Genomic DNA, 22,223 nt, shown 5'->3' with positions numbered 1-22,223 from the left:
TTGTGACAAAACCCAGATACAGGTGAAAGCTGCTGTGTAAAAAGCAGCCAAGCACAAAGGAGGAAAAACCACATCTCTCCTCAGTGGCAGGGAGCTTCTCTGTGATTCACGGTCCTGCTGCTGAGCTCACAGCTCTCTGCTGGCTTTTTAACTGCTGCAGGCAAAAGCCAGATCAATCTGTTTTAGGTGTTTGTTTCATTGTTATTCTGCGCTGTCAGTCACAAAGGCAAGGGACACTCTCCCAGAGACAAACAGATGATGGCAATTTTTGCTGTGCCAGATGGGGGTGTGCAATTCAACACTGAGAGGAACTGCCAACCAGAAAGGCCATCATAAATCACAGTACCCACATTTTCCATATGATTAAGGTCTGTCAGGTCTCTGCCAGGCATAAATATCCACAAGCATGCTATCATTTGAATTTTGGAGCACTTTTCTGCACAAGGAGTTACCATTTTACACCTGAGTACTCCTTGGAGACTAAAACATGTTATCTGCCTGACTGAGGGATGGAGGAAATCCCCACAGGACTTTGGCACATGTGAACAGTACCTTCCCCCCGCTTTTTTCCAGGAAATCTCAGCTGGCTAGGACAAATTCAAATTCTGCCATTGCTGCAGGGATTTATGAAGTAAAAAACTGACCTTTGTCTTCAAAATTCGACAAACATCAGCAGAATATTTTTTACACCCTAATCCTACAGTGTGAAAGTCAATCTGATTTCCTTCTGACCCAGATATAATGACCTTAATTAGTTCTTCATGCTGTCATTGTTCAAGAGCAATCTTGCTCTTACAGAGTTTGCCCACAGCTGACACTTGGGGAAAGGTGAGATATCTGTGCCCTAGGGCTTGGAGTCAATGGGCTGTGGTCATCTGAATGCTGCAAGAGACAGATCACTTTGGTATGGCAGCACTAAAGATGTGACCTCCCTGGCAGGGGCCAGTTGCTGAGTTCACCCACCATTATGACTCTCCCATGACTCTCTGTGCCTGAGTCTTACTCCAGCAGCTCTGCAGCGCAGGAAGATGACAGCGGATATGGCACAACCATGCAGCACATCTGGCCCTAACATATATTTGACTTGTAGGTAGGGTTTCTGTCACACAGGAAATACCTCCAGATCTATTAAGATCCAAAATCTTATCTTCTCTCAATACCAATCACAAAAATTCTGTGTGTGTTTGTTGTATTAAACTCCTTATGCGTGGAGGGTTGAGTAGTTATATTTGTAATGTTATTTAACCTTTTTGGAGGCATTATACAAATTTTTTCAGGTTCTTATTTAGTATGTTAGTGCAGAAAATATAATTTTGTATTACCTAATAAACATACTTATTAAAATCTATTTGATGGAGGGCACAAAAATCCAGTCTGTGAGCTGCAATAAAAGTTTGCAGAGGAACTTCCCCTGTCTTTATGAAAGATGCATGCAAAGATGATGTGAAGCACCTTTTCTTTGCATTGTGGCTGGGGAGTAGGATCATCTCATACAATTACAGATGTCTCTGGTGTAAGTCACCCTAGGTTCCTTTCAGAGTCAATTGAGAGAAGTAGGTATTTTCAAGAAGTGATTCACTTGACCTATTTGTAGCCATCTATTTTAGGATGAAATGATCGTCCCCCCACCCCCCCAAGTGCCTATTTCTATGCATTGACTGTAAAGAGCAGTGAAAGCACTAGCTGAAGGGTAAAACATTGCAGGTTTTGCTTTTGGCCAAATGAATTAGTGGATCTTTAGATTTTTTTTTTACTTATTCTTGGCTCAGGCCCTAATGTTATAGTAATGGGTAGTTTTGGGGCAATGTAATCACACCAAGGACTGCTCTTTTTTGCTCCTTTTGTCTCTGCCTTTCATATTTTCATTTTCTGTTTCTCTTTTCTCTTTGTTGTCTTTCTGTATCTCTTCCTTTTCCCTGCAGCAGTTTCTAGTCCTTTCTTGTTCCCTGAAATTGTGTTAAATGAAATAATGAATACACTTCCTTAAAATATTATGAAGACTTTTAAGGTAGTGTGCCAGTAGGAGTAATGGGAAGGGAGAGAGTTCATAACTCTCAGAACTCCTGTGCTGGTCAGGTTTCAAGGTTATCTTCCCAGTTAGTTAGATCTGGTTATCTTCCCAGTCAGAGGGATGGAAGTAAGCATCGTAAAATAAAAGCTTAAGCTGTTCAGAACCTGGACATTGCAGCACCAGAATATTACACCAAATACGCTTCACTCAGACCAACCTATTCCAGGGAGGAGCTGCTCAGTGTGTTGGCTGGACAATTACTGAAGACCATATTTCACTCATGGGTTTTTATAGTTGCTCTAGCTTGGGTACATTTCCTCCTGTCCCCTTTGCTGAGCTGACGGCAGTGAGGCTGGCAGTGTGAACCTTCCAGCAGGGCACTCAGGTCTGCAGCACTGCAGGGGTGGCGGTGGTGGCAGGAAGGTGATGGGGGCTGGGGCTGGCATGGGTGTGCTTGCATCCCAGCAGCCCAATGAAAGCAGGGACAGCTCTACCTGTCCCACCTAGTCCTGGCTCCAAACTGCATTCCCAGCCCTGGGCTGTGATGCCCAGGGCTGTGGTGCCCCCTGATATTTTTGGAGTGGGATCTTCTGTCTCCACTAACTCTACTCACTTGTCCAGGATGGAAGATGACTATTTCCGCCTCTGATTTTTTTCCTGCAAGCATAGTGGCTTGCTGCTTTTCTCATTTCCAACCAAATTATGCAAAACCTAGCATAAAAAGATTTAGTACCTCATCTTTACAAAATTCTGTTTCTTTTATGTCTATGGTTCAGTTGATCCCTTTAGTGCCTGATTTTCTTCCCTGTTAGTCATCTTTGTTTTCTTAGCTGGAAAAAAGCACTCAAACTTCATAAATTCCAGTCCTCTAAAATAATAAAGCTGTATTATTTGTGTTGTCTTTGATGCAGAGTCATACACACACATTATGCACGTTGCTCTCTCATCAACAGTAAAGGAACCCAAGGTATTTCAGAAGAAGAAATTAAGAATACAAATGTTGCAGCCCTTTATAACCTCTCTTTAAAGTTAAAGAAAATTAAGGAAGAGTTGCAAAGTTGCTTGAAGTTTACAGTGAACTCATTTCTGTTCCAGAATTTGCTAGCAAAATTAATTTTACATTGCTACGTTTTTTAATGTGGAATTATTGACAGATACTCAGCTTCTGGTTAGGCTCATAGAAGATAATGGGCTGTCGACAGGAAATAGAGATTTCCTTGGAGTGGCTTCTTGTTTCATGGAAAGCCAGAACTGGAATCTTTGAATAAAATTCAAAGAGGAAAAGAGAAGTTGACTCAAGATTTACAAGTTTAAATTGGTGGAACTTTTTCTTTGATAAAGTATAGATGAGTACTTTACCTATCCGTTTCTAATTGGTCCTTTGCAACATCAAACCTGCCTCTCTGCCTGTCTCTCACACTTATATTTCTGATCTACCAGAGATGAGGCTTTGCTCAGTACAGACCTTTCACACTATTTAAAATCCAATTACCCTGAAAATCCTTCTCTTCCCAGCTATGTCTCAAGTGTTCAGGTTATGATGAAATTGCTCTGCTTGACTGTAACAGGTGCACTTACCTTACTAATAAGAGTTTTTGCTTGTGTTTTATATATCTGTAAACTTACACAAGTCTGCTTGAAGCAAATGTTACTGTTTTTAATATTTAATGAGCTGTATTTTTTAATATAAATAACAGTGAACAGAATAGGACAGGAGAAGATGGGAAGGAAGACGAGAACAAATAATTTTGAAACATAAAATATTTAAGAATTACTGGCAGCTGTGGAGAAGGGGGAAGCTACCACAGACAGTAGCACTGTGCTTTCTGTTTCTTCTTCTCAGACTTGCTCAAAGAAGTTGTTTATTTAGGAACTTACTGTTGTACTATTCTTCAGATTCTTGGTTTTCATACCAGCCAGAATAATTCCGTGCTTCTTTTTCATGTCTCTATAATTTTTTGAATCTGACTTTTTCATTTTCAAATCTTGTCTGCATTAAGTAATTTTAATGCTTTTGTAGCAAGTAAAAATTAAATTTAAAAATTAATTTTTAATTAATTAAAATTATCTTAAATTAATTTCTAAAAAATTAAAAATTCTGCTATATGATGAAGTGAATGGGGTAACACTCTAATGCTATGCACTTCCTCTGAGTTTTCACCTGCAAGGAGTTCAAGATGCTTCTTAAAATCGAGGGAAGTGTTTGGCATTTGAGGTAGTATAGATGTTTTAATGTTAAGCTGCTTCTTTCTGCTGCAGAGCATTTGCTTTGTGTTGCCTTTGTGCCCAACGAACAAAACAATTGCTCTTTAACTTTTTTGACACCTTATCATGTTGAGTCATGTGAAGCATTAAACTGTTGTCAGGGGATGGAAAAGATCACACTTGAAGATAAAACATGAGGGCATGAGAGAAAAACCATGACATAAATTTGAGATTGTACAGCAGGAGTACATTTTACTTCATGGTAAAAAACAGGACAAGATACTTTGCAGAAACTTGGTGTTGTGCACAGATTAGTACTAAAAATAGTTTGAACCAACTGCGTTAGCACTTTCACCTCTCTGGAATCAAATTCTCATTGCTTTGCAGAAGCATCTGGAGTTTAGCTTTAGCTGAATCTTATTATTGAAGAATAAAGGGAAAAACTGATTGTATAGAAAACCATACCAGTGACCTGAACTACAGCACTCTCTTTACAAACCAGGCACTTGGCTGCACCACTGCAGAGAGAGCTAAGACTTTTTTGTCTTTTTAGAAGAAATATTCCAAAAATATGGTTTACTTATTGGTCTTACTAGCAAAATGTTATATTCTTTCAGGATTTTAATGGTACTTTTCTGTAAAAATAATTTCATATTTATCTATCCACAGAGAAAAGGTTTTTTCAACATTACTCTACTAGCAGCAAATGTTGGTAGATACAATTTATTTCTCTATTGCTACAAGCAGCCAAATTCCCATTATGTCAGTATGTGAATTTTTTTTTCCTGTAAAAGATTTTGAGATTGATTCACCCAGATTCAAAGAAGTCCTGAGGATTACTACAAGGTGCTGACCACCTCAGCCTACATCAGCAGGGATGAAAACTATAGGGTTTGGCCCACACTGCTCTCAACTCCCCACTGAAACCATTCTTTGTTTGAGCTTATTTACATTACATATTTGCTTTGTAATTGCTTGCAAATCACCTTGAGAAGTTTGGAATGAAACACATTGCAAAAGTGAAACATTCATGTTACGGCAAGCACGTTGCAACTCCCCCCACCCCCTGCCCCTTCTCAAGGTGTGCGGTTCCCTCAAACTAGCCTACCTTTTTTTGACCTTTTCTTGCATAAAATATGTTGATATGAAAGAGAGCTTGAGAGTCCACTGAGTCTTCCATAGAGAAAAGGATTAGTCTTTCCTTCCTATATTTTCCATCTTTTGTTTCTTCATCTCCTTCCACTCCCCCTCAACAGAACATTTATAAAGATTTCGAATCAGATTGTGAAGCTGAAATTATACACACATATACACATATGTTTCTAGTTATGTCACCATTACAAAATACATTTATTTAAAAACTCCTAGTGCAGAACTTCCCTATTAGTATTCACACTAATCTCTGCATAGAAACATTCCTCTGGGGACTGACTGTCTGTTTTGCAAAGAGCACAAAAACCTGTGGAATAAGAAATGGTGGTATCCTGATGCTCAGTAACATCAGCAAGAGTGACAGTGCTGAGTGGCAGAGGCACTCATATCTGAAAATTGTGTTCCTTCACCAAAACTAACTTGACAGGAAAATACTTTATATTTGCCTGTAGCCTTGTTTTAAGGAGCCAAGTGAAAGTGAAGAATGAAGTTAAACAATCAATTAAGTTTCAAGTGCTAAAACTTTAGTCACCATATTTTGCAATGCTTTCAAATATTTCTCTAGAATATTAGGAATGTTTTAACACAAGTATCCACAGCAGGTTAGACAGCTGAACATTAGAAGGAAAAGGGATCTGAACACTATTAAGTACATAAAAGTGCTATGCACTACTAGGCACAGACAGACTGAAGTTCATGTTGAAGGTACATGTGATGAAAGACGCTGGGACAGCCATTGTAAGCAGCCACACACATTACATTTCACTTCTTGAAGAAGTGCTTTCACAACAGGATCCTTTGCCACCTCTTGGAGAAATACAGTAGATTTTATTACAGTAGATTTTATCTGGATGCTCAGTAGGATCTTTCATTTGGACAGCATTTTGGCTGACTCACTGTTCGCGAATAATATCCTGTAGGTAGACATGGTAGATAATTTTTCATTTACTCAGACACTATCTTAATGGTTTATTATCATCTACATCTATAACCATGTTCTTTCTCTCCCTCTCCTGTTGCTGAAACAATATAAAAGTAAAACCTCTCTCTTCCTTTTTGGCCTTCATAGAAGCAAGTCTTTGGGACAAATAAAAGAATTCAAAGAAGTTTCCAAGATAAAATCTTCCCAGTCCTTATATGACAGAAAGTTTCACTTTTCAAGAAGTCTGGGTAAAATATAGTGGGATTTCCTGTCATTAAGATAAAATCGAAAAAGGTAATCTAATCAGACAAGATGTCAGTGTGAATTAATCTTAGACCAGTTGGTAAGGTGATATTGCCACATAGGTGGCAATAATTTACATTTTGGAACTTTTAAATAGGAAAATATCTGGTGGAAAGTTCAGTTTGAGAAGTAACAAGTGTGCGCAGTGTTTGTGGCAAGAGCCAGCTCGCCCAGACAAGAGAAAAGGAGCTGCAGTATGACACTCTGTGCTTGGCCTCCTCTGGTCCTGCTTCCAGCCAGGTCCTGCTGAGCTGCTGCAGAAAGCCCTCCTTACACCTCCTTACACCAGCTCTGCTGCAGGCTTGTCCCTTCCCAGATGCTGTGCAGCACTGCTGGCCTACAAAACTGCTCAGGTTCAAACCTAGTCACACCTGGTCAGTACTTTGTGATTACCCCGATTTTCCAGGACCTGCCTGCTAACTCCTTGCTTTTGCTTCCAGAGCTGCTACATGCTTTCCTGGTGCTTCTGGGATCACAGGGCTGCCTGGAGTGTGCTGTGAGAGACCACCAAAGGGAATTTCTACAGGCAAGCCAGAGGACTGGGAGAGACATGAGGGGCACCTTTCCTCATGGGTATCCCCTCTGCCTCTCCTCAGGAGAAAAGGCAGTCCTAGCAGACAGCTCAGGAAATTTGAGAGTCCTGGCTTAATTCAGCCTCTGTCCGGAGCATAAGAAGCTCTTAAAGCTCTTTCCATTTTGTATTCTCATGTTGTATGAAGAGTGGAAGGAGCTTCTCCAGAAGTCTGGAAAACGTGTCTATTTGAACTCCTGCTATGATACACAGGGTGCTTGAAAGCAAATTTGGTTCAATTTCATATGTACATGCCTAGAAACCACTGTATTTTCTTTGGCTTAGACTTGTGATGACATTGATATCCTTACAAAAAAACTGCTTATAGCAGGAAGTATGTCTGGGATAAATATGTTTGCGAGAGTGGAAACAAACTGGCTTTCTGTAGGGAGCTGTTCCGTAAACAGTGGCTTGACAAAGCTGCAAAGACTGCTGGGGTGAGGTAGCCCTAGACCATAAAAGATGCTCATCAGCATCTTCCTGTTTTAGAGTTTTAAATTAATTTCAGTGGGGTTTAGAGGTAACTCTGAGGCAGGACTTATGCTGCCCCTGCTGCCTGGTGTCCTCAGGGTAAAATACTCAGGACACAGAAGAAACACTGATCAAGAAAAGGTTCAGTTTACCTCATCCAGGGCTGAATTCAGCACATCTGCCTTTCCGTGCAAGTGGAATGGAAATAGGAGATTTTGAGTTCTGAGCTACAGTTTTTATTTTGCAGTTTGTAAGTTTTTAGGTCTGAATGTTTAGCCAGCTGAGTGTTCATTCTAAACAATTAGTTACAATTGTATACCATCACTTCTCCCTGAGATTTGCAATCTCAGTTTGACCTACTCATCTGGGTCAAAGCACTGCTATTTGGACACTCTTATTTTTCTCACTCCATCAGGCATTTCCTTCACCTTTTTTTTTTTTTTTTTGGTGTGTGAAATATTGATGATGTCAATATACCTTAGCTCTTTTTACAGCCCTGACATCTATTTTTGATCCTATTTTGGCAAGTCAGTATAGTGAAATCCCTAAATTTACAAGTGGATCTGATGCTGTCCATTCATGTTTCCAGCCAACTGATCCTGAATAAAGTTGTCTTGAAGTTGGATTAGGCAACAAGGAATTCCTGATTCTGCCATTGATCTGCTAGGTGGTGTGACTCTTGTGGTGTGTCACCAGTGCTTTGTTTGCTTTTCTCATCCACAAGAAAGAAGTCCTAATAGTGTGCTGAGGGTCACAGATTAAAGATATTTTATGAGCATTAGGACACTGATTCTTCTGCTTTCATTACACAATATGTCATCTTGCAGTGTAAAACAGATTTATTACTGCTTCAGTAACATGCTGGACTCTAACATAACCTGATGACTAGAACAACAACTTAGACCAATGTGAATTTGCTGCACTTTGCACATAAACTATATTTCTGAGTAGTTGAAATATAGAATTGATTTGTTCTTCAAGCCAGCTGTAATTCAACAGATCATTAATGACAAATGGCAGAACGCCCCAGCCATCCTTCCAGGCACTACTCCAGATGGAAGTCATTGGATAAAGAACAGGAAGGTTTGGCAGAATGTGAAAAAGAATAAATTCGCTGCACATCATTCATTTTGCCCGACTGCAATAAAGTAATTGTAGCACAATGTTGTCACAGGATAACAGTCTCCTGCTGCTTTAGAAATGCTTTGCAAAACAGGTGTTTACTTTCTCTGTGGGGACACATTGATCCCATGACAACAATCTTTTCTATTAAAGGAAAATTAAGTACTTGTAGGTTCAGCAGTACCATAAAAAAGATTATTATAAAAAGCCATATAATGTGAAATGATATGAACTATATATATGATATATGTGATATGTGCAACTAATAGAGGGATTAGTTAAAATACTTTCTTTTAGCAGCTTTACAGCCAACATTTTCTCAACAAAGGCAGATAGGACAATGCAATGCACTATGATGGAGTTGTTTTGCTATTTTAATCTTCCAAGGCTGTGTGACCTGTAGAAAAACAGCATTTGTGAATAAAAATAATATCAAAACTCCAGCATATGTCTGATGAGAAATGCATAGTTAATAGCAAATAAATAAAAAATCATGAATAATTAACAATAAAGTAACACACTCTAAATAATGGAAATTAAAGACCATGTATTTTCTGTCAGGACTGAAGTCAGTTTTGTAAATTTTGCTCATTAGCACTAAGACAAAAATGTGAAAATAGATAAAAAATATGAAAAAATTTGTGATTTTAATAATCTTTTCCTTAGAATCACAGAGACGCAGAATCATTTAAGTTGGGAAAGACCTCTAAGATCATTAAGTCTGACCTTTGACTGATCATAACCTTGTCAACTAAACCACAGCACTACTCCATCACCTCCAATCCAATACTTAACACCCTTTCTGTGGAAAAACAATCTTCCTGATGTCCAGCCTGGATCTCTCCTGGCACAACTTGAGGCAGTTTCCTCCTGTCCTGTCACTTGTTTCCTGGGAGAACAGGCTGACCCCACCTGGCTGCACGCTCCTGTCAGGCAGCTGCAGGGAGTGCTGAGGGCCCCCTGAGCCTCCTTTTCTCCAGGCTGAACACCCCCAGCTCCCTCAGCTGCCCCTCACAGCACTTGTGCTCCAGACCCTTCCCCAGCTCCGCTGCCCTTCTCTGGACACGCTCCAGCCCCTCAATGTCTCTCTGGCACTGAGGGGCCCAGAACTGAGCACAGGATTGGAGCTGTGGCCTCAGCAGTGCTGGGTACAGGGGGACGGTCCCTGCCCTGCTCCTGCTGGCCACACCTGGCTGATCCAGGCCAGGATGCCATCGGCCCTCTGGGCCACCTGGGCACACTCTGGATCATGTTCAGCTGCTGTCTAATGAGAAGAGTAATTATGCATTAGAAATTGTAAAAGAATTAAAAGTAGATAATTTTTTTTCCGAAGCGTCTGTAATGTGAGACACATACATCACACTCTGTTGTAGTATGAGAGAAAAGTTGCATTGGCATTCTTTTAGTGAACCTTATTCATTTTACAGACATTCTGCTATTCACCCAATAATGTGCCAGCTACAGGTTGGGGCTGATGAGACATGTATAAAAGAAGAATATTTGTTCTCTTATATGCTGTAAATGTCTATGTCTATGGGCTCTCAAAGGCATTTGACTGCCAGATGAAGCAACCCCTGTGGTATTTATCCTTTGCCAAGGCTGCGTCTGGATCAAGAAAAATGAAATGAGAATAATTAACTGGGGACTGAATGACTTGTTTGCTCACCAGACTCACCTCTGGGATCTGCATCATCTTGAATCTTCTGCTGTCTATTTCTATTTAGCTAGAGACAACTTATGATGGTGTTTGGTATTTTTCCAGCTGGTTGCTCTATTCAGCTCTGTGCACTTCATATCATGAATCCCAGAGTTGCAGTATGCACACTACTGGTATCCTTAGTAACTGTATTGGGCAGGTATGAGGCTTAATTTTACAAGCTTTAAAGGTTGTATCTAATCAGACTAGCCAACATGGTCTGGGTTTACTCAAAGGTCTGCTTCATCTGAAGAAAAATATACTTGAAGAACCTAATGGCATTTTTTTTGCTGAGTTGTGAACTTCACTATCTAGACATTGAAGGAAAATGTCCTTCATGTTCTTCAAAAGAGTTGGTTTGGTACAAGTACATTTGGTTATGATGTCCTGACCTCAGGAATAGTCACTGAGGCAGATAATTTTCTTTTCCACTTCAGGATCACTATATTATAGACATAAAAGGAATACGGCCATAAGGAGCATTAGGAAAGTAATTTTTAAAGCTGCAAAGGTAACTCAAAGCACTGTCAAATGCTACCAATAAGTTGCATTGGGAAGTGCTCCTTTAAACTTCAAGAAAAAGAGAAAACTGAAGACCTAAAAGGTGTAATTTTTGTCATGTTGAAACCCTCTTCCTTAGTGCTGAATAAAATGCAAAATGCCTCCAGGCAAGTTGCTTACCCTACAGCTGAAGTGCTGCACATGGAACCAGTTGACACTTTGGTATTTTTGCAGTTTAGAACTTATAAATATGTATTTGCATTTTCTGTGCTAAACCATGTGGCTCTTACACAGTTGTCACTGTCACTGCATCAGCCAGGAAACCAGTGGTATTTTACTTCACTGAGGACTATATGAAATGGTCTTTGAAAAGGAAGTAAATTTAATGGAAACTGGAGCATGTGAAGGATGTTAACATCTTAACACAGAGATGTTAGGGGGTGATGCTGTGCTAGGGGTGGTGCTTAGCACCAAAGGGCATCTTTCAGACCCCTTAGTTCCTGAGTCTCCACAATGGTGGGAGCTTGGCCTGCGGGCCAGCAAGGGCTTGTACAGCTGATCTCAAAGAATCTGTGAAAAGGAAACACAGAGAAAGACAACAGACCTGAAGGTTTGTGTGTGAATTACTTGAATGCGAAGTCATGCCTGATTCATGTCCTAGGGCTGCTGAGGGAATCACCAGGACTGCAGAAAAAAAAGTCTGTGCATCCCAAGTGTAACACTTCCCATGGCAACAGAAGGTACTATGGAACACTCTGGCTTTACAGGACATCCTTTCAAGCCACAGGCTTCAATCACCTTCAATCACCAGACTCCATATCTATTTCTACTAAAAAAAAGAAAAGACACTATGCAAGTCAAGGGAAACAAGGATGACACACTGAAAGCAATGTCCTGGTTGTTGTGTCCCAGTTAAAAGCAGCATGTTCAGGCATAGACCTGTGCCCCCTCTGAGAGCAGACATCGGCTTGTGCTGCCTGGGGCCACGCTCCAAAGCTCCTTCACACCTGTGGAAATCTCCCTCGTTTCTTCAGTAAGTCCTTGTTTAGGCTGCATTCAGACATTTAAAAGGATAAGGTTGTAAAACATGTCATAGTACAGTGAAAAGGTAGAGTAAAAACTCCCTTAAAATAATTTCCTTTTAAGATAAGTTTTTTTTTTTTTTAACAAAGGGAAAGTAATGACAAGCTGTCTTCATTGATGGTAGGACAAACCACTTCAGCTGAGATCACATTTCCTTGGAGCATTTTTGCTGAGGAGAACTACATGGAGTTATCACTATTGTAAAGAATCTCAAAAGGTGTCTTTAAACTGATAGCATGGGTCGGGAAAGTTGGGAAGAAGACACCTTGTGTGCCATCCGGGATCGAAGCTCCTCTGCTTTGGTCATCTCTCTTAGCCCAGCCCTTTCTCCCATTTCCAGGGCTGTAGCGAGAAAATGAATTTAGTTTCTTTGCAGTTTTGGACACAACCTAGAGTGCTAAAGGGAGGAGTGCTTGCACAAAGACGACAGCTTTTGATTCTGAAAGCTGATGGCCGGCATCCTGTCTCCCCAGTTTTTAAAATGATTTATTTTTTAAGCTTCAGCTTCCCTATTGTAATTTCAAAAGTTCGCAGGCGGGGAGGGCTGGCAGGGAGCGCGCACCGGCTTTCCCGGCCGCTGGAGCTGCCAGGGAGCTGTCCAGCACCGCGGCGGGACTGGAGGCGGCGGCGGCGGGGCGGCAGCCATGGGAGGGCCCCGGGATCGTCCCCATTCCCCGCGCTGGCACCGCCGCTCTCCGCGGAGCCGTGCGCGCTACCGGGCCACGTCCCCGCTTCCCCCAGCCCAGCTCCACAGCTCCAAAGCGCAGAGCGGAGCGCCTTGCCGCCCTCCCGGCACCGGCAGCGGCTGCGCGCCGGCCCTGCCCTCGGCCCTGCCCTCGGCCCGCCCCGCCGGGGGCATCTCCGCGGCGCGGGGCAGCGGGGCCGGCGGGGCCGAGCGCGACAGGCGGCGAGCGGGGCGGGGGAGGCGGGAGGAGGTGGAGGAGGGGGAAAGGGCTCCAAACAACACGTGATCCCCGCGGAGCAGCGAGGGAGCCGGGGGAGGGGAGAGCGGGGCGGGCGGCCGAGGCAGAGGAGGGCAGCAGCCACCGCGGTCGCCGCCGCCGCCGCTTTAAAGGCTCCCGGCGCGGAGCGGCGCGGCACCCGCGCTCCCGGCCCGGCGCGGAGAGCCGCGTTGCGGGGCAGCGCCGCGGTCTGCGCCGCTCCGGCGCGGCGGCTCCGCCGCTGCCTCCCGCCCGCCCAGGGGCACCCGCGGCCATGCGAGGCGGCCGCCCCCGCGCCCGCCCAGCTCGGCGCTGCCCGCCGCGGCTGCCCGCCGCCCCGCGCTGAGCCCGCCGCCGCCCCGCGCCCGGCCCGCCCGCGGCACCATGTCCCGCCGCAAGATCTCGTCAGAGTCCTTCAGCTCGCTGGGCTCGGACTGCCCGGAGACGAGCCCCGAGGAGGAGGGCGAGTGTCCCCTGTCCCGCCTCTGCTGGAACGGCAGCCGCAGCCCCCCCGGCCCCGCTGACATCCCCTTCGCCGCCGCCGCCGCCGCTGCCAGCGCCGGGGCACGCCGCGCTCCGCGCCGCCGGCGGGTCAACCTGGACTCGCTGGGCGAGAGCATCCGCCGGCTGACGGCCCCCGCGGTGAGTGAGTGAGTGAGTGAGTGAGTGAGTGAGTGAGTGAGTGAGTGAGTGAGTGAGTGAGTGAGTGAGTGCCCCGCGCCCGGCTCCCGCCCGCGCCCGGCACTGCCCCGGGGCTCGGGTCCCTGTCGGGAGAGAGGCGGCGGAGCCCGCGCCCCCCGCCTGAGTGCTCCCGCCGGGTCGCTGGAGCCCGCTGCCTCTCCGTGCCCGCTCCGGCTGCCGGCTGCCGGCTGCCAGCCACGCAGATCTGCGGGAGTGCAGCTCCCGGCAGCCCGGTGCTGGAAATCGGGTCGAGAGTCACGCTTAGGAGCAGCTGCCGCTTTGGCTGGGTTTATCGTTTCTGCCGAGTGTCTCTCTGAATGAAAACAGAGCAATAGAGTGTTTATAACTGGTACTAGCGACCGTTTTTTTTTCTTATTTTTTTAATATATAAAAAGTTACATCTGTATGATGCATGGCGTGCGCATTGTTCCTGAGCAGTGAGGGGATGTGAACTTCTTACATTTGTAGGGCTTCTCTGTACTGAATAGGGTAAAACAAAACAAAGTTCCGGCTATGTGTTCGTAAATATTTCAGCAACAAATTTCCATGTGCCTCCTGGATGCGCAGACATTACTGACAGGTCAGTTTCTTTAAAGCTGACTTTGAAATCCACGACTTAATGATTGCCTAGATAGCTGCACCTGTAGTTGAGAGTCAGGGACGCATTGTCTGTACGCTGTAAACATCAGGAGCGAATTCAGGTAGAGCCTGTAACATATGCTGGTGTAATTCTGTAAGACTGAAATCAGTGTCTCAGGAGTTCTCGTAGATTAGTGTAAAAAAGGTTTTTTCTCCAGCCTTTGTGTTAGGATTGCGCTATGCTCCTGTACATACGTCTGTGATCACTGCTAAAATTTCCTCCTGAAGTTTCAGCTGCAACTGAATATTTGTTTGGGCTCTGAGATAGTTTAATGTATTAAAGAATGAAACATTAATGGCAACAAGTAGTCATAATGTGCAGGGCAGCTGTATCTGCTATTGTGGCATCAGATCATATTTTTTCATATTACTGGGCAGGTCTGGAAATTCCTTACGAGTCTCATCACCATCAACTCTCAGTTTGCATTGGTTTTAGTATACTCTTTTCTGTTTGGAGTTCAAGTGCTGGACAGGAGTAGACAGGGTGTTTAATGGGAGAAGTTTTAGGGCATTAAACAGCTAATAGTCATCCAGCTGCAGTTAAGACTTTCCTTTCCCATTGAGTTTTTTTCCCCTCTCCACTGGGAATCTGGTCTTGTAATGCTGATATTAATAGATGATATTTCAGGTGACCTGTCTTGTTTTAGTATACTAAAAAAAGAGAGGAGCTATTTAATTTAATAGCAATGCAATGGTATAATTAGAGCATATGTTACCCCAAATATTTGAAGTATTCAGAAGTAGTTCAGCGCAGCATTTTGAGATAACCTTAGTATTTGTGTTTTCTAAGCTTTGACTGTTATTTCCTGTGTTATGTTGCTATAAGAGACCATTACAGTTTTACATATAAGTTGTTGAATTTGTTTTCAAAATAAACGCATTCCTTGAATTAAGACATTAATAAAACTCTGATAGATCCAAGTCCTTTTTCTTCCCTGCTCGCAGAGAAATTTTGTTTAAGAATGCAAAAATTTCATCTAACATGGTTTTGATGTCCCAAGCAACAGCATTCATGGTTTCCCTGGGAGGTAATTATAGCAACCCTTGTTGCTAAAAAATAGGTTATTTAAGAATTTTAATGTTATATACATTACTTAAAATTTCCCTTTTTATCTTGGCATCCTAACTACAGCTTCATTCCCATCTTACTCATTTTGGCATAAATTAATGTCTTTAAGTCAAAGAAGTCTTCTTGTCCTAGTCTTGGTTTAGGGAAAGAACCAAGTCCCCTGCCTTTTTATTTTTCACCCAGAGAAGCCACTGTTCAGATGCTTTGTTATTTTGGTGCTTTCTTACTGAGCTCTGTAGTACTGAATATATGCCTTCACGCAACAAGTCAAGTTCCCATATGTCTAACACTTTGGATCGGATTATTTTTTCACATCTACTGATATAAATCAGGAATAACTTTAATTGGAAGTAAAAAAAACCCCACTTTGATTTAATAGGATTCATTTATGTTGTTTGTTAAATTAGAAGGCAAGTGTGAAGGGAGCACTGGCAGATGTTCTTTCTAAATAAGAAGCTCTAATACTATTTTATAGATGTAGACAGATCTTCATTCCATTCTACTATAGATAGGGGTGTCTGATAAGTATATAAACATATCTGTGTGCATACAGATGTTTATACTGTATATCTAGCCTGCAAGGTTTAATGTTGTCTCTTCAGACATGAATGCAGCAGTTCTTTGTCCTCATTCCAACTTTCAAAGTTGAAGGATGCTACAGGTTCCTGATGTTTATACTTAGCTGTAGATTTTTGTGCTTTCCTTCAGCAGTGACTAGGATTATATACTCAGTGAAACACTGTTTTGTGTTTTCACTGAAGAAAAATTCTGTGTGTGTATTTAATATTACTGTACCATGCAGAGAGTTCTAAGTGGTAGCCGGAGCTACTGAGAGCTGCTCTGGGGATGTGGAGAGCATTGAACAGAATAGGAAGGAGCATCCAAGGGGAAAAAGAGCTTTGGGCACCCAAGAGGGGTGTCTGTAGGGCAGAGCAGCAAGAAGGCTTCATGTTAGGAGTGGTTGTGCAAAAATGTGTATGAAGTATTTCTTCTGTGCAATTAATTCATGAGTTAGTACAGCTACGAGATTCTGTACAAGATTCTGTACAAAGAAATGTACGAGATTCTCTACAAAGAAATGCAGTAATGAGATATTCAAGATATATTACACTAAAATACCATGAAAACAAGTTACTGCATTTTTTTATCACTTGTAATCTTGGTTTCAATTTTAGCTGAATATGACTTTGCTCAAACATTACTTTTTGTGGAACTATGGGAAAACATCAAAAAGTGAATCTTGATGTGTTGCAGCATTGAATCCACCCCATTCTCCTTGCTCCAGGACAACAGCTTCTAGCACTTTCCAGCAGGCATGATATTCCACCTTTTCCCTTATATTGATTATTGGAGATTTTTTCCTGCAGTAGTTACACTAGAGGATGTAGGGACCTGATCCCTCTTTTGGCATGGGTTCATTTTATGTTCCTGTGGGTTTGTAAATGTTCCCTGACATGCCTGGATGGGTGAAGGATTGCTGCTGTTTGTCTGGAATGTGCTCACTGCAAGCTCCCTCTTTTCTGAGCCCCAGAACTAGAAGGATGATAGGGCTCACATCCCACCAAAACAGCTCTGTGTTTTGGGGAAAGTGTGTGGTGAGACTTCCATCTACATCTCACCGCTGGCATTTGTGAGTAAGCTGTGCTGGGGAAGCAGGGTGCGCAGGCAGGGAGGCAGAGCAGCAACAATGCAAGGAGAGGCAGCTCTTTTGTCTCAGCTTCACTCAGCAAACTAACTGTGCATGTGCTGAACATGTCACCAAGCTGCTGCCCTGCTGCCTCTCCCAGAACCAGTTTGCTGTGTAGCCAAGTGCCCTGGCATCAGAAGGGTGGAGGCACAGCTTCTGTGGGGCTGGGGAGCTGTGCTCAGCACCTGGGTGTGACGATGATGGTTGGTGGGACCAAACTTTGCTGCCCAGTACAATAAACCCCAGGCTGTGCACACAGGTCTTGTGGCTCCATCGGCTCACGAGGTTCTGGCAGCAGTGCTCCCTGCAGATTGCCCCATGACTGTCCCTGCCCTCTCACAGCCTTTGATCCCTGTGATGTTCCCACAGCGCTGTGTAATTGTGAAGGCAGCTCCTATCCGTTCCAACATGTTCCTAAATCATGTTCCTGACAGAACACAGATGTCCCTCTGTCCTCCTTCATCTGAACCGCTGTCGAATGGTCTTTGGTTATGCACTCTGATCAGAGAAATCTGGAGCCAGATCCAGCTGCTCCCAAAACAAACAGTTGCCCTTGTCACCAGGCTGGGTTCAGTTTATTGGAGATAAATAATAAAATGTTGGGAACTTAATAGGGACATTGATTTATTGACCTTGTTTTAAAGAAATAACTTGGTAATTAAATGCACATCACAAGCAAATTTAATGATACATTCTCCTTTTGATTCCAGCTTTGTTATTGAGTTCTGTTTTAAAGGATGGATTTTACACCCACAAAGACATACATTTTGATTAATTATAAGTAGAGAACATGATGCTATATGATATTCATTATTAAAAAAAATTTTTCTTCCCTTAGAAGCTCTACTATAGGAGAACAGTATCCTGGCACCAGTTGACATAGCTTGAGTCTTTAAAAGTGCAGTTTAATATGTGGCTGAATTCTAGTTCCTTGCAGCAATTTTACTTTTGCTCCAGTTTTATTTTGACTTGTATCCAATACCAGGCTGAAAATAGAATCTAAATCAGAAAAACATAATTTGTCACTGATTTGAAAAGTCAAATACTCTGCTCCCATCTAAGAGGCATAGGCTGTCCCTAAAGGATCTGAGAGTGACTGGGTGTGCATTCAGAGGAATCTGTGTACCCCTGAGCACTGCACTGATCTTTCTGAAACACAAATTACAGCACAACACAGCATTAAACTGACTAACACTTCCATTTGATTTTATTTTCTGAAAGGCCAATGTAACGCATTGCTTACAAAACTGTTAAGTGAAAATCACTTCTGTTATACTTTTCTGTTCACTTAGAATTATTTCTGCTATTCTTTAAACGCCCAGTTCAAAACACATTAATGTAAGAACCCTATTTTTTTTTCTGTGTTATTTAGGAAGCTACTACTGGCTGCCGCCAAATAGTTTGAATTTAAGAACCGGCTTTCTGAATGCAGCCCTTTCCCTGCCAGTGGAAGAAAAGTGAATGTAAAAGCAGTCATTTATGTTGGTGTGTAGGCTATGACTTATGTCACAGAACTACTGTAACTTCAGATTGCTTAATTGCAAGTGAATCCTCCAGTGAGCGGAGGTGGGGTTTTGGCAGAGAAGTTGCAGTGTAGCAGCTTATATCAAACGTGGCTCCATCATAAACCTCTACCACTTAGTGTCCATGAGTACTACTCCTTTTATTAGCTTTTTACTTCTACCCCCTTAACAAGCTGCTGCCACTAGCAGGAGAGGTAGCAAATTGATTTTTGCATAAGATTTTGGAAAAAATTTGCACAAGTATTCTGAGCTCCCTATCACTTACATGAACACGTTGTGTATAGCTAAGCTCTGCTGTTGTAGAAAGGACTTCTGCCTGTCTTTCTGAATGAAATAAGGTAATGTCAAATGATACCCATATCAGTGCTGTGATGATCTTATTCACTTAGTAGCCCAGGCTGGATGACCTTCATACATGAGTAACATCCTTCTCAAGAATGTGGGTGTGAAGCATGACAATGGTGAAGAGAGGCACATTCTATGGGAAACTTTTAATTTCTCATTTCAGCAGGCAAACAGAATGATTTTTTGGAAAGTATAATAAAACCAGACTTTTGCTGAGTATCTTTTAACTCAACATAGACAAAAGTCAGTTATACAGAAGGTCACACAAGCAGTCTGTAGTCAGTCAATCTGTTATTTCATCATCAGCCTGAAATGGAGCTGTGATGTCTTAAACAGGAAAATTCAGGAAAATATCATCAATATGAGCATCACAGTGGGTTTTAGTTGTTTTTCTTGTTCAGCAGTTTAACATCTGATGCAAAGAAAGTTCAGCTTCAGCAAATAAAATACTGAAGAAATTATCTGGCCAAGGGCCTGCAGCATTGTATTGACCTTGATGAAATTTTATTGAGTGTGAGTTTAAGTATTTGACATCTAATGCTTAGACCAGTCATAGTAATATTGGCTTTCTTAATATTTGTGCTGTTCCAGGCTGAATCTTAACTTCCCTTCAGTGCTTGGAGAAAATGTGTCTTGGAAGCATTCATAGGTTGCAGACAAGTTTGCTGCCTGGGAGCAGTGAGCATATCCCTGCTGGGGAATAGGCTTTGCCCACGGGCAGATCAGACCTGCTGGCTGGCAGAGCAGAGCATGGCAGCACTAGTGGTGATCCCACAAAACTGATCTAAATTGCTTTGCACTTCTCTGCCTCTCCCCTGGCCAGAGTGTGCAGGTGCAAATAGAGAAAGGTGTAAGGGAGATGAGAATGTCAGGATCATTAATAAATGCCCCTACAAAAGCAGTGAGCCCTCATGGCTGCATCACAGTGAGCATGAATGTTTTTCATTTGAAACTGTTTGAGCAGAGCCATTTACCACCTCACAGCAGTTGGTTGTGCTCTGATAAAATGCAAAATGTTAATACAGAGGAAAGCCTGCTCTTGCCTTCTACCTCTTGCGCTAATGTTAAAGGCTGCTATGAAGTGCTTTGAGTAAAAGAAGTTATTGTCTTGTATCCAGATTTTTCTGTATGTGTTGCTTTGCAAACTCTCAAACTAAGTTTCAGAATGAAGATTAAAAACATCTAGGGTTTGTCTGTAGGTTTCAAAGGGATAAGTACCTATGCAGAGATGCATATGAAATTATGTCCAGTTACACTGGGGAAATTGGTTCTTCTTCTATCTCAGCAGAAAAAAAAAATCCTTGAAAAGGACCGACCTATAAAGCTTTTCATTTCCTATCAGTCTGCTGGAGTAGCACTGATGATTTTATGTAGTAGATATCAGTTGCATTAAAAGATGAACAGGTAGTATTAGCAATAGATCATCTGTTATAATCTTACTGAGCACGTTCTCTCTGCAGCACAGAACAGTTTTTCTGTCCATTTCAGACCAGGCTGAAATTCAGAGATTAACAAAGTGATTGCAGCTGGTGTTATAAGGGATAGCACCCTGAGATATTTATCCTTCACTGTCAAGGAGTTAGGCTAGATGATCTAATAGGCAATTCCATCCCTAATATCTGTGATTCTTCTAGCTGAAAGGCAGTTGGGGATGCAGAACTTACAATTTCTAGTCATTATTTAGCTCTGCTTTATTTCTTCACAGTGTTTGCATTGTTGCCATGAAATAGTATTGGGCAAAATTCTTAATCTCAATGCTGTTTATTAAATTAAGGCAATTCTCTGATGTGCTCCAGCATTTCTCTGTGAAGAGGACCCCAGTTTGTATGAACTGAGGAGCAGAAGTGTCTCAGGTTTGCCTGCCAGTCGCGCTGAGCTCGGGCACTGCCCCCTCGCACGGTCCCGTCTGGATCATCCTGAGCTGTTCCAGGCAGCTTGTTTGCCTCCAGCTGTCACTCACCCTGCCCTGGATCCCCAGACAGTCCACTCCTGGGGATTATGCATCTCCCTCTCTTGATACCGAATCTGCTGCTAGCCATGGAGGTCTGCAAGCAGGGAGTGCTTTCATCTGGAATTGGGAAGCTGGTCTTCATGAAGAAGATACATTTTTTAGCTCAAATAGAAGCAGTTAAAAAAATAGGTGCAACTTAAAATGTTCAGAATCTAGAGAGCTGACTTTTTTTTTTTCCCTGGTTATATTATCAAAAACACTATTAAACCCCTAAATATTATTTCTTTTTTAAAATTTCAGATGATTGCTTATGTTGTGAAACTGTTTCTCCATTTCTGATTTCTGTCCCCTATCATTCCATTCTTCAGCTCTTGGAATGGGACAGGGAGAGTGCTGACTGTGCAGGACCTGCTAGGGAGTTTTCTTCCTTTGTGCATCATCAGAACATTGCTGGATGCCAAAGGAGCCTTCCTTTTATTTTTCAGTTCTGCTTTTCCCTAGCTGCAGCAATTTCAGTGCTTATCTCTCCACTCCTGGCACTTGGGAGTGTTGATAAATGTTTGTCTTCAACTGGAGCCTTGATTCTTTGTTTACAACCTCTTTAATTCAATGTTTTGCAGACCAGAAGGACAGGGAGGGAACAGTTTTTCACTGCTTACATGATCATGGGGTAAATATTAAAAATACGCAGACTGAAAATTACTGTTTTGCCATTTATCTTCTTTCGGATGGGCCAGATGCACACCTGCTCGTGTGTGCTTAGAGATCTGCAGTCACCTAAGCACAAAGGCCTGACTAAAATTGGTTTTGAAATATGAAAAAGGAAATGTTTTTCATTAATGAATGATCACCAGCAGTGAATCTGGTGACTAAAATCATACACATCTGCTGAGTTTATGATTGAACACTTGAAATTTGAAGCATTTAAAACTTTCAGTGCTGATTTGGTGGAGGTCCACAGGCTCTCCTGCATGCAGGGGTGCAGATTCCTCTGGGAAGGACTTTGCAACTCCCCAGGGCACAACACTGTGGGAGAGCCTCCTGACCCAATGGACATACTTGAAGAAATTCTGATAGAAGCAAAGTGGTTTCTAGCAGAGCCTGTTATGCTCTTCAGTGCTTCAGTTTCCATGTTTAAAATTTTAAGCACTCAGGTTTTAACAGCATGACTGCTGAAGCCTTTGTGAAGCTCAGCTAGGAGCCACTTAGCTTTTCTGAGGAAAAAATATTTAAAACTTTGTGAGGGCTAAGGAGGAACTGTCTGTGTACCTGGCTGCTCTCTTGGCAGTGTTCTGTACAGGCCCTTTCTTCCCTAATTCCATCTGGGTATCTTAGGATGCAAAAGGAATG

The 22,223-nt window shown here is 42.6% G+C and overlaps 1 protein-coding gene across 2 annotated transcripts in view; it reads left to right on the top strand.

Moving 5' to 3' along the window:
• Window positions 1–13,362: 13,362 nt before the first annotated feature.
• Window positions 13,363–22,223, top strand: part of GUCY1A2 (guanylate cyclase 1 soluble subunit alpha 2) — a 153,042-nt gene continuing 144,181 nt past the window's right edge. For both annotated transcript variants that reach the window (XM_059466373.1, XM_059466374.1), the window contains exon 1: window positions 13,363–13,620. In XM_059466373.1, the coding sequence (XP_059322356.1) occupies window positions 13,363–13,620 (258 nt within the window). The remainder of the gene's footprint in view (window positions 13,621–22,223) is intronic.

This window comes from Ammospiza nelsoni, chromosome 2 (genome assembly GCF_027579445.1).
Source record: "Ammospiza nelsoni isolate bAmmNel1 chromosome 2, bAmmNel1.pri, whole genome shotgun sequence".
Lineage (NCBI taxonomy): Eukaryota > Metazoa > Chordata > Aves > Passeriformes > Passerellidae > Ammospiza > Ammospiza nelsoni.
The sequence above is the reverse complement of the archived record's forward strand: the minus strand, read 5'-3'. Positions and strand labels throughout refer to the sequence as shown.